Here is a 14,861-nt window from a genome sequence, read left to right on the forward strand (position 1 = left end):
TCACTAACCCAGGGTGTCTTAAGATATATTTCAGCGGTAGTGATTTTCAGTGTGTTTCTTTAAACTGAGTACCCAAACTTTTAAGTCATATAAATCATTTACAGTGATGAGCCAGTAGGTAAATTAGAGTATTCAGCTCGCTGATATGTTCAACAACATGATAAAGTCCGGTTTCAGCTTAAAATAAATTATCTCAGCATAAAAAAACATCGTTAGGTACAAAATACCCGGTTATGCCCCACCTGTGGTGTACAATTGGATACCCATTGAAATGAATAGAAAAAAACTTGAAAATAAGGAAAAAAGATTCAGCTACAAAAACTATATGAAAACATATAGAAGTCCTTAAAAATACTAACCAAACAATGCCCTATCAAATTTTGAAGACCAAAACTGATTTTTAACACAGAACTTCTAATTTTCAAAATGTTGCTCTAATGTAGACAAAGTTTGCAATAATTGGTCCTAATAAAAAAAACCATTCGTTATTAAAACCAGGTACGCAGACAAAGTAGCTGTCGTCTTCTTCTGCATTCGGACATTATTCGTGAGCTCAGCGACGACATAATAGACGCTGGATCCATCCCTCCTTCTATAACGAGTATGAATATAGCCTATTGCAAAATATGCATGCTTCGTCTAGGTCTTCCTCGCCTGATGAGGTCGAAGAAACTTTTATTTTATTTTTTTTTTTAGCCTGTCTAATCTTTCCCACTGTCATTTTTTCCCTCTTTACCTTCTTTAAAGCTTGGCCCGTGTGACTCTTCCCCACAAAACGTTTTGTGTCGAGTTTCTTTTCTTCCTTCTCTTTCCTGGCTTTTTCTTCATTTTCAGAATCATTTTTGTGTGCAGAGGAGGTCAATATTACTGTTTCGCCCTTCTTCCTGTTGGTGGTAGGCTTTCCACACTCTTCAAAATCAACGTTTGGAGAAGGTATCGAAAACTTTGGTGACACGGATTGACGATGGACTACCAGAAGCTCCAGTAACTACAACCAGTCCAATCTATTTCATTTCCGAAGTCTCAGGAGCAGCCGCCAAATAATCTTGTGTTTCAGGAAATTTTTCGGTTGTAGAAGATTGGGAAACTTTGTCTTGGAGCACATTGGTTTTAGGGGCGTTGTCTTGAGATGTCTAAGCGTCTGATACTTCCCCTTGGGATGATTTGCCTCGTGGTTCTCTTTTTTTTTCTCCTTAAAGTGCTATTGGAATGGTTTTGTCCTACATTGTGTACCCGGTTTTGGTCCATAGTGCAAAACTGAAGAAAACGCGACGTTGGAAAGTTCGCATTCACATTATGTGCTTCATACTAACACCGAAATACACCGAAAAACATGCTTAATCGAAAAGTTACTTAGCTATTTCTTACCAGGTAATGACTCTATTAAAAAGCGCCAACATCGGAGAAAATTTAAGCAAAAATTTAAGAAGTTGTAGAGGGTAAAGGAACATGCGCGCGCTAATAACGGTTACCTATGACTCCCCGGAACAGCGGCTGCCAGTAGTTCCGAGAGTTACCAGACCAATGGCAGCATAGTCACTGAGATCTGTGAGTACCCATTGAGATCCACATATCCCGTTTTACCCTACTGTCCACAACATTGCTCCAAGTGCGCATTGTTTTGAACTGCCAGATTTCTTTTGTCGGAGATCTTTCTTTCCCTGCACAGCTGCTTTTTTGTCGTTTCTTTGCATCGGCGCCGGCCGCGGTGGTCTCGCGGTTCTAGGCGCGCAGTCCGGAACCGTGCGACTGCTACGGTCGCAGGTTCGAATCCTGCCTCGGGCATGGATGTGTGTGATGTCCTTAGGTTAGTTAGGTTTAAGTAGTTCTAAGTTCTAGGGGACTGATGACCACAGCTGTTAAGTCCCATAGTGCTCAGAGCCATTTGAACCATTTTTTTTTGCATCGGCTATGTTGTGTAACTTTTTCTTCTTCAGTTGCGGAATTTATTCAGTTGGAGCCTGTGAAATGAGAAGGCGCTGAGAAATTACCGTGTTTCTTATCTGTGAAATACTTTTTCACTGAAATGACGTGCATATTTATCATCGCCTGGCCAGCAGTTTTTAGGAGTGAAACGTAGGATACGCGAGTGTGGTGAAGCGAAAGCACTTCGTGTATAGAATTTGCTCGTTATGTGGGGAATCGGACGTGGGGGGACAAAATGGGCAACAGCGGTTTTGAGGATGGATAAGTAAAACAGTGTCGCGTACCACGCAGTTGTTGTGTCTTGACAGCCGTAAGTAGATTTCTTTCTGTTTATTACGAGTGTTCTTAAAATGGTCGATTTTATGGCACATGATTCGTCCCTTGTCGTCTAGATAGAATTTTTCTGCCTATTGCCCTCTCAAGGGGGATATCGAGAAGGAGATAGGAAAGGCCGAGAGGGAGTATTACGAGACCGATAAACGAGATAATCAGACGTCAGCTGCAGAACGAGGCTGGTATCATCAAAAAGGATTTTGCAGCGTCTATAATCCTCCAATACATCGCCCAATAGACGTCAAAGTGCAGATTCAGCGCGGTAGAATGTCGCAAAATTCGATAACAGCGGCGGAAGGAGAGTCCCTCGTTATACGTTTCCTTAACGATGAACTTTGTGAATGAAGAGTAAACTTGAAGCAGTGGCAGAATTGAGAATGTTTCTAGAATACGAAAACAGTCATTTCTAGATTTGACGTAGCTCCTGTATATGAACGTTCTTGGTCCTAGGCCAGCAGCTGATTTTTCTTAATCGTGTGTCATGAAGAACAGAGGAAAAGAGAATATCTAGTTGAACAGCTATAAAATTTTTAGGCCTGTAACAGTGATAAATAAGAATCAAGATTCTGTAAGGTGGATGAACATAGGAAGACATGAAATGTAGACGTCCACTGAGAAAAATTGCTTTCTGTAATTTAAAAACGCTGTAACCCGGAAAACAATAGAAAATAAAAACTAAAACTGCTTTGGTAGTTGAGGAAATGGTTCGTTATCTATCTGTTTTGCTTATAGATATGATTCCCTAACACGTCATAAAAGGGATTAATGAATATGTGATAAAGGCGATTCTGTGTATAAGGGTACTGTTTGATAGGAGAAAGCAATGTGGTAACAGACTTACGCAAGACATGACTTTCGAAGTTTTGGAATATACAGTTAAGTTTACCGGGTATCGAACAGTTAAACGTGATGATCGAGCGAAAAAAAAAAGGAAAATTGACACCCAGTTTCCAGAACTAATTACTTGCAAGGGGACCAGTAAAGACTTTATTTTCTTTTTTAGTTGAATTGGCATCTTCATTGCACTGCCTATATTCTTCGAAGCGTCCTCAATTGTTGTGGCAATACCTGTTTTTTTTTATATATATTATTCCACAGCACATTCTCGCTAGTTATTCGTGCAACGCACGAAGAGCAGACCGACAGTATCAACTGTACGAGCGGAGCACACAGGATTCTCTCTGCCGCGGTGGTATAGACTACTTAAGTTTGGATCGATCGGGAAGTGGGACTGCAATAGCCGCACGTGGCTTAGCAACGAATGCAGCCGCGGGCTCAGAGGTATGAATACTATCGAACCTTTGTTTAACTAGTCATTGTTGCAAAATGCTGACGCGAGTTATGGAAAAAGATAGTAGAAGCTGATCTCGTCGAAGATCAATTTGATTTCCTGAGAAATGTGGGAACACGCGAGGCAATATATTCGTACGAATTATCTGAGAAGATAGGTTGAAGAAAGGCAAAACTACGTTTATAAAAATGGCTCAAATGGCTCTGAGCACTATGGGACTTAACATCTATGGTCATCAGTCCCCTAGATCTTAGAAATACTTAAACCTTACTAACCTAAGGACATCACACAACACCCAGTCATCACGAGGCAGAGAAAATCCCTGACCCCGCCGGGAATCGAACCCGGGAACCCGGGCGTGGCTACGTTTATAGTATTTGTAGATTTAGATATTGCTTTTAACAGTGTTGACTGCATTGAAGTCTCTTGATATTTTGAAAATAGCAAAGATAAAACACAAGGAGTGGAAAGCTATTTACTACTCATACAGAAAGCAGGTTGCAGTTACGAGAGTCGAAGGACTGAAAGGGAAGTTTTTGTATGTCCATCCTTTTGACTGGAGGTCTTGGGGATCACGGGCGTTCACTAGGGTAAGAAAATTAAAAGCCTACAGAAGGCGGTATGATCTTATTTATTGTGTAGCATCAGTTTCGGCGCTTCAATGCGCCATCTTCATGCCTTAGCTGATGCTGCAGGGGTTATCACGATCCATATATATTCCTGAGGTGGCAGTTGATGGTTGGAGTGCTGACATGATAGTTACAGATAGTCTGCGCAAATCACTTATGTTAGGCACTGATGCAGCGTGTATGTGGATCGTGATAATCCCTTCAGCATCGACTAAGGCCTGAAGATGGCGCACTGAAGCGCCGAAACTGGTAGCTACACAATAATTAAGATATAAGGACGCCTGTGGGTGTTTCATTTTCTTACAATGAAAGGCAAGCTGTTGTTAAGAAGGAAATGAGAAAGGATTATAGTCTATCCCCCATGTTATGGAGTCTGTACATTGAGCAAGCGGTAAAGGAAACCAAGGAGAAATTTGGTAAGGTAATTAAAATACATGGAGAAAAGCGTTTCGGAAAAAGAGAATTTTTTAAATATAAATTCAAGTGTTATCAAGTGTTTTGTGAAGGTATTTGTCTGGAGTGTAGCCTTGTATAGAAGTGAAACGTCGATGATAAGAAGTTCAGACAAGAAGAGAATAGCTCTCCAAATGTGGTGGTTCAGAAGAATGCTGACGTGTAGATCTGTAGATCTGATTGCGAAGGTCGAGGTAATGAAATGAATTGGGTAAGAAAGAAGTTTAGGGCACAGCTTGTCTATAAGAAGGGATTAGTTAATAGATCGCGTAATGGTGCGTCAAATGGAAGGAAGCGTTGGGGTGGGGGATAAAAACTGAAGAGGGAGACGTAGGGACGAGTACAATAAGCAGCTTCAACTGAGTGTTGTTCGCAGTAGTTATTCATAGATGAAGAGACTGCCAGAGCATCGCTTAGCGTGCAGAGTTGCATGACACCAATCTTCGGACAGGAGACCACGACATTACAAGGGCAACAGACGACGAATCGGACAATAGAAGTACGTGCTCAAGTCGCTTCCGGGGTCGCTCCAGCCGCATTGTGTGGTTCTTCCAAATCACAACACAGTAAGACTAGGTTAGAGCAGAGGCGGCGTTGTGACGCACCTGCAGACGAACTCTGTCTCGGAGAGGCAGAGGCCGAGGCAGTGGTGGCGCGAGGAGGCGGTCTCGGTGCGCCGGGCGTGACCCACGAGGCGGTGGCCCAGCACGCGGTCGGCGCACCACGCGCGCTCGCACGGCCGCTCCTCCAGGCACAGCTTCTGCGCGTAAATGGTGAACACCGGGAACTGCGACCGCGTCAGCGCACCTGTCACACAACACAGCGCCGACCCTCAGTCGACTTCCGTCCTCTGGCAAGCTCCCGTCTGACATGAAGTAAACCTGAATATCTAGCCATCATTTTCATTTGCAGCTCTATGTATTGGCCGGGTTTGCAGTTAAAATTGTTGGATGTGAGGTTCGCCAGTTATGCAAAATACCGTTTTTCTCAGTACCCAAACATGTTTCGGCACCACTGTGCCGTCATCAGTGGGTTTTCGTTTTTATTTATTCTACAATGCGAACATTTTTGTTAAATGATTATAAAATTATGTGCAGTTTTAGTTCAAACAACAGATCGTTTCTTTCTGTAAATACCTTTACATTTGGTGTGCATGAATTTTCTGGATCACTTGTGTGTTAATTACTACAGGTAGCTTGTCATCTGCAACCAAACGACGTTGACAATTTTTTTTCTGGGAGTTAACCTATCTTCTAGGATGGCAAAACGAATATAGGTGCGAAAACATGGTGAAAAACTGAATCACAGTTTTTACATCCTATAAGATAGGTTAACTCCCAGCGGAAAAAAACGTCATCAACATCGTTTGGTTGCAAATGACAACCTACCTGTAGTAATTAACACACAAGTGATCCAGAAAATTCATGCACACCAAATGTAAAGGTATTTACAAAAAGAAACGATCTGTTGTTTGAACTAAAAATGCGCATGATTTTAAAATCATTTAACAAAAATGTTCGCATCGCAGAATAAATAAAAACCCACTGATGATGGCACAGTGGTGCCGAAACATGTTTGGGTACTGAGAAAAACGCTGTTCTGCATAACTGGCAGACCTCACACCCAACAATCTGAATATCTAGATTCAATAACTGAAAACTATTATTCTCTACTTGGTAAGTCTCGCGTAAAAATTCGTAATAACATGCAGTGAGCCACTGTAAACAGAACTCTGTATTCACAGCTGTAGGTAATTATTTTCTTTGAAAAACACCAAAGTAATCAAATAAAAATTAAATTACTAATGGGAGATGAACAGCATCTGCCTATGGAGATTATTTTTTTTTTTTTTTTTTTTTTTACGGAAATTACGCTGGGCTTCACATTTCGTCTCCTAGTTGTGGAAACATCATCTGGACCTTAAGCCGTTGGCACATGGCACAGATTATTTAACGTCGACGTGGCACTGTACGAGTCTTGTGACATCACTTCCTGATATCCACGTTGAGGAACTGTTTCGTCACATAAAACACAAAATAAGTTCTGTGATATTTCGGTGACGCGTTACTTAAAGTATAACCGACGGGAAGTAGGAATGCCCCCTGGGTCCCAAACAGAAAGCCTGAGGCCTGCATATAGCAAGACACCATATTATACAGGATGCGTTAAAAAGAATCATCCAATTTTTAAAAAAATCAAAGCTGTTATGATATTTGAGATATGAGCGTGAACAACGTACTGTTGGAAAGAGCAAACTCTCGAGTTTTACATGGTTGTACAACATGAGACGGACTCTCCGAAATTTAATGTGGTTTGTGCAGCTTCACGGGATAAGGTGTATGGTCCATTTTCCTTTGCCGAGAACACTGTTACAGGAAGCACATATTTCGATACGCTGGAAACTTTCTTTTCCCACAGTTGGAGACTGATACGAACGACTTCATTTTCCAACAGGATAGGGCACCGCCACACTGGCATCTGGGAGTGCGGAAATTTTTAAATCAAAGGATTACTGAACGATGGATCGGTCACACTGGACCAAATGATTCAGCCTTACATTACTGGCCTCCAAGATCACCGGACTTGACTGTATGTGATTATTTCTAGTGGGGGTTTAGAGAAGGCTCTTTTTATGTGCCTCCGTTACCAAAAACAATCAATAAACTGAGACATCGCATAAAAGCTGCTATGGAAGCTGTAACTCAAGACATGCTCGTTGCAGAGTGGGAACAATTTGAATACCGCATTGATATATGCCGTACATCTCAAGTGGGGCGTATTGCACACCTATGAAAAGGTATGAAATAAAAGCTTTCTTAGTTTCCCGTTCATCGAAAAACAGGATTCACTGTATATGTTTATTAGTTTCCTAGAAATACAGACGTGCCAAAACAAATTATTGTTTTTGATACACCCTGTATTTGTCGTGTTCAGTAGAAGCCCGTATATTGTGGGTTTTATGTTATACCTTAAACCCAGTTAATATATACTGTGCGGGCCGTGGTGTCCGAGAGGTTCTAGGCGCTACAGTGTGGAAACGTGCGACCGCTGCGGTCGCAGGTTCGAATCCTGCCTCGGGCATGGATGTGTGTGATGTCTTTAGGTTAGTTAGGTTTAAGTAGTTCTAAGTTCTAGGGGACTGATGACCTCAGAAGTTAAGTCCCATAGTACTCAGAGCCATTTTCTTTACTGAACCAATATATGCTGTTTCTAAGCAGCAGCACATTTAATGTCTCGAGAACGAATCGTTATTGTTACTATTTGTGGAAATAAGACAATGGGAAACGTCATATTAGTGGTTAAATAATTTTCGTATTTAATTGTTATCGCGTCCCAACTCGCGTGTTATGAGAGTGGGCCGATTTAAGGCAATGGCATATTGAAGATTCATGAAAAACTTGTAGTTCTTGTTAAGATTATTTGTTATAACTAAATGTACATTAATAACTTTTCGGCGATTAAAGCCTGTAGAAGGATATAACACAAAATTAAAAGTCGTTAACGAAGTAGCTACCGTGGTGATGAAGAGAGGCACCACGCTGTGGAACAGGTTAGGTCGCCAGAGGGTTCGAGTCCTGCTGTATCTAAACTTTTTTTTCACCTTCGCGTTTGCTAAACGCATTTTGTGGGACTTTCGTACGAAATTTGTAGAAGTAATTTCTGTAGTATTTGACGTTATGTAAATATAAGTACTTTCCGGAAGTAAGTTTCGTCGGTTCGGTGAACATTTATTAGCTGATGTCCGTACTGGCTGGACTTGTATCTTTCCTTTTTGTCTTTTTACATGTTCACGGATACTGAAGCTTTTGTTTGTGTATACCACAGACAGAACAGCATGACTAGCATAAGGACGACGGAAGAAATTTTCTTTTTAATAGAGCTAACGGAGGAATTTTACGCGTGTCCAATTTCGTGAATAAACTTTATTGTTTGCGTGCCAAGTAAGGCCGAAAACTGGCGCTGGAGAGAGTGCAAAATCATGTTAGCCAGCGCGTCCCGTGTGCCGACGGCGCTGTCTCTCGTGACGGTGGATCTCTCGTCTGCTGCATCGTCCCGTGTGCCGACGGCTTTAGTGCTAATTAACGCAAACTTTTTACCTACTACAAGGTTCTGTTTTGTATGTTTCTTCAGTCAGTTTGTAGTTTATGCTTGGAGAGAGTACATCGTGAATACAGGTAGTCTGCATAAACCAGTTATGATGATGCATCGTGAATGGTGATGGTGTTAACCCCTTCAGCATCAAATGGCTCTGAGCACTATGGGACTTAACTTCTGAGGTCATCAGTCCCCTAGAACTTAGAATTATTTAAACCTAACTAACCTAATGACATCACACACATCCATGCCGAGGCAGGATTCGAACATGCGACCGTAGCGGTCGCGCGGTTCCAGACTGTAGCGCCTAGAACCGCTCGGCCACTCCGGCCGGCCCTTCAGCATCAGCTAAGGTCCCAAGATGGTGCACTGAAGCACCGAAACTGGTAGCCATACAATAAATGACATCATAAGGACGGCTGTAGGTGTTTCATTTTCATACGTAAGTCCTCCAGATCTCCAGTCACAAGGATGGACATACAAAAACGAAAGTTTCTGGCCTGGCGTTGAGCGCTGTGATATAGGAAACCAGCTTGAAGTGTCAACTTTCAAGAAATTTTAATCGGACTATACCTTGCTGTAGGGCCTAGACAGTATTATTATTATTATTATTATTATTATTATTATTATTATTGACAGTGGTCAGACACCAAGCATCGACAGCCTGAAGTTTTCAATTCCTGCCAGCTCAGAGGTCCAGCAATCAAATGGTGTACAAACAAGTATAGGTATAGCGCAGACATTTTAACATAAGAGATTTTGAACAGGGGGGGGGGGGCAGTGTATGCGTGAAGTTTAAATGTGTGTGCATTCCTAAGGGACCAAACTGCTGAGGTCATCGGTTCCTACGCGTACACACTACCTAAACTACCTTATACTAAGTACAACACACACACCCATGACCAGGGAGGACTCGAACCTCCGGCGGAGGGGGCCGCACAATATGGCGGCCTCTGGGTGAAGTAGTGTCGCTAGTAGGGAGAAGAGCGATGCGGAAGAAGCATTTTTTGTAGCAAGTGTCTTGCCTCACTGTGGACCGTTAGCTCTTCTTTCTGAGGAGGAGTCGTGGTTAGCATTCGCCATGCACTAAGAATTTCTTCGTCATTCAGTAAAAATGAATGTCAGTAGTAAATAGCACCAACTGTCTCATTGGATTCAAATGTTAGTGATTTAATAAAATGCCTTGAAAAACTGATGATGATGTACCTTTCGTCATTGTAAAAATAAAAGTGTTGAAAGAAAATACTGTTTCATTATAAAGTTTAATTAGCCGCTATCGTTGATGATGGTAGGGATGTGAGGGGGGTATTAGCTAATATCTGATTGCACTCAGGGTTAATGGTCTGAGAAAGGTTGGGAGCCACTGGCCTATAGAGACGAATAAATTCTCTGAGAATTTCTTATTCTATTTCTGTAGCGTTTCGCAAAATAATTAGCTGCACATTCTGAGAGCCCCTTTTGGTTCCCACCGGTGTGTTGTAAGGGCAGGCAATTAAAGTTGGACTTTGCTTTGTAAGTGCATTGACTTGAGCACACCAGAGCCTCTGCGGGAGTTTTCCTGTTCCCTTTGTGGCCTTGTTGTTCCGCCAGCGTTTTGGTCATGTTGCTCTTGCGCGGCTGACGTGTATTGACGTATACGTGTAACACGACTCCACGTCGGCTTCTGGGCTCGCTCTGAGCCGATGGCGCATCTCAGCTTACTGGAAACCCGCCACGGCAACCTGTTTTGGTAACTGTTGGTTATTTTCTGGAAAGTTGACGTGCCTTTCATATAACAGCACTGCCCATCGATAGGCTAATTTCCGCAGTTGATTGCTCAGGTGCATTTCGCCTCTTGCTGTGTTTTCCCGTTTTTCACACCGTACCATGATTTTGAGTATTATCGTATTTTACTTTCTTACCCAGGGAATGAAGGATTTGCTATAATACAGCCGAAGTCGCTTCGAAAACTTTGGAGAAAAAATGCAAGCCCCTGCTTCTCCGAAACTTTAGGCAACATGTCCGTTTGTACTAAGCAAAGCACTTTCAGGTTTATGTGAAAGTAACTTCGTGTATTACTTGAAAATCTCCTCCTGTCGGTACCTCGGGGATACACATCCGTGACGTCGCACGGAGAGACATTCCCCGTCGCCGCTCTTCTTTGGAGCTTTTCTGTCTCTTCTTTTAATTCTACGATGGAAGGGTCTCAGATTAACGAGGATACTCGAGCATCGGTCGAGCAAGAGGTTTGTAAGATACTTTTTTCGTGGGTAAATTACATTTAGATAGGATTGTTACAATCAGTCTCAGCTTGGTATCTGGTTTTCCTGCAACTAGTCCCAATGTAGGTCGCTCCACGCGAATACTCGTAAATATTTAACTGCTGCTATTATTTCCAATGATTTATCGTCGATAATATAATCGAAAAGTAGCGGGCCTTCCTCGCTCTTTACGCGCAGTACGCTAAATTTATGTTGAGGGTAAACTGTCAGTCACTGTGCGAAGTGTCGACGCCTTAGAGGCGTTGCAAGTTTTCTATACGAAATTAAGTACACGCGAACAATCTCACTGAGCTTCCGACGATTGCAACAGCTCATTTACCGTGAACAGTAGTGACCCTGTGACACTCCTTGAAGTACTCATGAAGTTCAGACGTGTTGTTTCTAACAGTCTCCGAGTACTGTGACAAAGATTGTCCGATATTACGTAAGCTCCTGATATATTTGAAGTTTTTGAGCTGCACACAGCATAGTGAGAGAGTGGAAAATATTATGAAGAAAGAAAAAGGAAACATCAACTGAAATAAGAAAGCCGAATTCTCTGTCTGCTTGGTGGCCCGGTGGTAACAGTGATCGACTTCGGATCCAAGGGTCTCAGTTTCAACTCATGATCACTCCTAGGACTTTTGTCTGTCACTTATCACTTCTTTCACCTATGGTAATTAATAAAATCTTCTCGGCCATAGGTACACGGCAGTCATTGACCATTTGTCAATGGCCGAAGAGAGATCAGTCGAAAGCTCGTGGGATTTTAACCTCCTGACGCAGCTAAAAGCCCGAGAAGATTTTATTAATTCATATTCCCGCGAGACCACGCATTCATACCTACGGTAATGTTCGTAAATGTAAAACATGCCCAGTTACACCGTGGTTCGCAATCCGATTTAAACTATAGGTCCTTTTTATAACTGAATTGGCAAGCCAGGTCGGAGGAAGGCAGCTCCGTACCACCTGCAATAGGAATATACCTAGTAAAAAGACTGTAATGTTCAAAGGAATCTTCTATTTGATGAGAGCTTTTCTTTTATGTTTTTAAATTGTTTGTTCTATGTCGATCATAGGTGTCCGTATTCGACAGAAAAAAAAGTTGTCCAAAGAAAACATTTGTGTTGGTGGCGTAGCTGTTGACTGCACCCCGCTGGTATTTTGTAACTTTCTTTGTTTTTTCTAACGTTTATTCCGTCTAGTACAGCGCTTTTTTCGGATTTAGCAGATTTTATTTTATTATTTAACTTTGTTGCCGAATACCTTTCCTGACGGCATAACCTCAAGGTAATCTAAGAGAGGGAAGTCATGTGCACCACCTGTCTGTGAATCGTGTAAACTTTGTTCTATGTGTGATGGAATTTTAACTTTTTTTATATCGTATTCTCTGAGGTGGAATTTGGGGACCGGTCCAGAATTTGCCTAAACGAGCTTGGGAAACCACCTCAAAACCGCTCTTAGACTGGCCAATGTATCAGCCGATAATCGTCAAACCGCCGCTCGGATTAGATACGGTTCTGACTCGACACCCTGTCTCCCAAGTTAGCGCGCTGCGCATTACGCCATACGAGCAAGTACTCTGGTAGAGGAAGCTTCATATGAGCGCTTACTCTGCTGCAGAGTGAACATGTAAACATCCCCCGTGCTGTGGCTAAGCCACGTCTCCGCAATTTCCTTTCTTCCAGGTGTGCGAGTGCTGTAAGTTTCACGGGAAAGCTTCTGTGAAGTTTGGAAGGTAGGAGATAAGCTACTGGGGAAGGTAAAGCTGTGAGGACGGGTCGCGGGTCGTGCTTAGGTAGCGCAGGTGACTCAGCACTTGCTCACGAAAGGCAAAGATCCCGAGTCTAAATGTTGGTCCGGCACGCAATTTTAATCCGTCAGAAACTTTCAGGTTCTCTGGTGTTCTGTAACAGTGCAATGAAAAAGTCACGTCCTTAGTATACATCGTGCTTCTCTCGTAGTATTGCACTTTCTCTCAGTACATCTACATGATTACTCTGCAATTCACATTTAAGTGCTTGGCAGAGGGTTCATCGAACCACAATCATACTATCTCTCTACCTTTCTGTTCGAGCTCTGATTTCTCTTATTTTATTTTGATGATCATTCCTACCTATGTAGGTTGGGCTCAACAAAATATTTTCGCATTCGGAAGAGAAAGTTGGTGACTGAAATTTCGTAAATAGATCTCGCCGCGACGAAAAACGTCTTTGCTTTAATGACTTCCATCCCAACTCGCGTATCGTATCTGCCACACTCTCTCCCCTATTACGTGATAAAACCAAAACGAGCTGCCCTTTTTTGCACCCTTTCGATGTCCTCCGTCAATCCCACCTGGTACGGATCCCACACCGCGCAGCAATATTCTAACAGAGGACGAACGAGTGTAGTGTAAGCTGTCTCTTTAGTGGACTTGTTGCATCTTCTAAGTGTCCTGCCAATGAAACGCAACCTTTGGCTCGCCTTCCCCACAATATTATCTATGTGGTCTTTCCAACTGAAGTTGTTCGTAATTTTAACACCCAGGTACTTAGTTGAATTGACAGCCTTGAGAATAGTACTATTTATCGAGTAAAGTACTGCTTCCTTCTTTTTTGCGATGGAATGCCTGCTTTCTTTAACCGTCTCCACTTTGAGCAACACCACAGTAATTTTGGGTGGAGAATTGCTGGAAAAAGCATCATAAAGGAAAAACTGTCATCCAAATATACGTGCAGAGAATGAAACAGTAAAGGCGTGTAGGCAACGGGCGGCCGAGGCAGTGTTGAGCAGGAACGCTTAATTTTTGCTACGGTAGCGCAGGTGTATAGTGGGCTGCCTACGACGCCTCAGGTGAAGCGCTCATCTCGCTAAGGTGTCAGGGCGCCTTCCGCAGTGAAGACACCAGCCAGCTCGGCAGCGTGCACGGCGACGCCACCCAGTCGGTGCGTTTCCAGCAAAGCCCGGCATCCGGCGAGGTCGCCGCCGCTCTTGCGTCGCAGCTGCGGCACACTGGCGCGTCTGTCACATTGATTACCGCGCTGGAACGCTGAGCATCTCGTCGCCTCGCTATTAATTAACTAATTAATCAGTCAACTAATTAATTCGTGACAGGATGTCAGGCGTAATTCATTCACGACGCCGCCGCGAGCGCCGCGCACGGAAAGGCGGTTAGCCGCACGCAGGGCGACTGCAGCGCCGACGCGAGAGTGCGTATGTTGGCTGGCAGGGAGAGCGATAGACGGTTGATAGAACGCGGAACTAGTAGAGGGCTGAATGCAGGTGTAGGTCTAGCGCAGTCGCGTTCGTGCTGCCTACCGTGAAAAAGTGACGGATGTTCACTGTAGATACCGAATGTATCTCATACTGCGTGTACAACTTTACTGTGTAAACATGATAATATGCGTTTCAGAGAGTACTTAACATTATACAAGTCATTAAAGTAACTTCTGGTTGCATTCATACGTGGAGCGCCGGGAGAATGATACCTCAAACGCAATCCGATCCGTTGTAATTGGTCGAATCGTGCGTCTAAGGGAGCGATACGTCGGGGACTGCAAGTATATAGTCCTAGAAATATTGCATGTCCGACAGAACAGACACCACACACTATATCTTTGTCAGCATTCCGGGCATTTTTTTCTGACAGCGGCAGCGTTAGGAATTAATCAATGGTGCGAGTTGAAAACTGCATTCCGGACCAGAACTCGAAGGCGGATGTTCTGCTTCCCTAGAAAGGTTGACGTAACAGCCTCGACCATCCGGACAGGCCTCTCGGCCGATCGAATTTCCCAACTCGACATAGGCCAATGCGGCGTCCCTGTCCCATTGACGTAGGACGAGTTGGGAAATTCGATCGAGAAGCGTGTCCCGATGGCCGAGGCGGTTAAGGCAACCGGTCTAGACAGGCGG

General features: G+C 43.3%; 1 protein-coding gene across 1 annotated transcript in view; it reads right to left on the reverse strand.

The window, feature by feature from the left end:
* LOC124803203 overlaps nucleotides 1-14,861 on the reverse strand; it is a 214,186-nt gene that overhangs the window by 84,334 nt on the left and 114,991 nt on the right. The window contains exon 4 of the mRNA XM_047264385.1: nucleotides 5,238-5,439. Coding sequence (XP_047120341.1) covers nucleotides 5,238-5,439 — 202 coding nt within the window. The remainder of the gene's footprint in view (nucleotides 1-5,237; nucleotides 5,440-14,861) is intronic.

Source organism: Schistocerca piceifrons, chromosome 6 (genome assembly GCF_021461385.2).
Source record: "Schistocerca piceifrons isolate TAMUIC-IGC-003096 chromosome 6, iqSchPice1.1, whole genome shotgun sequence".
In the NCBI taxonomy this organism is placed as follows: Eukaryota; Metazoa; Arthropoda; class Insecta; order Orthoptera; family Acrididae; genus Schistocerca; species Schistocerca piceifrons.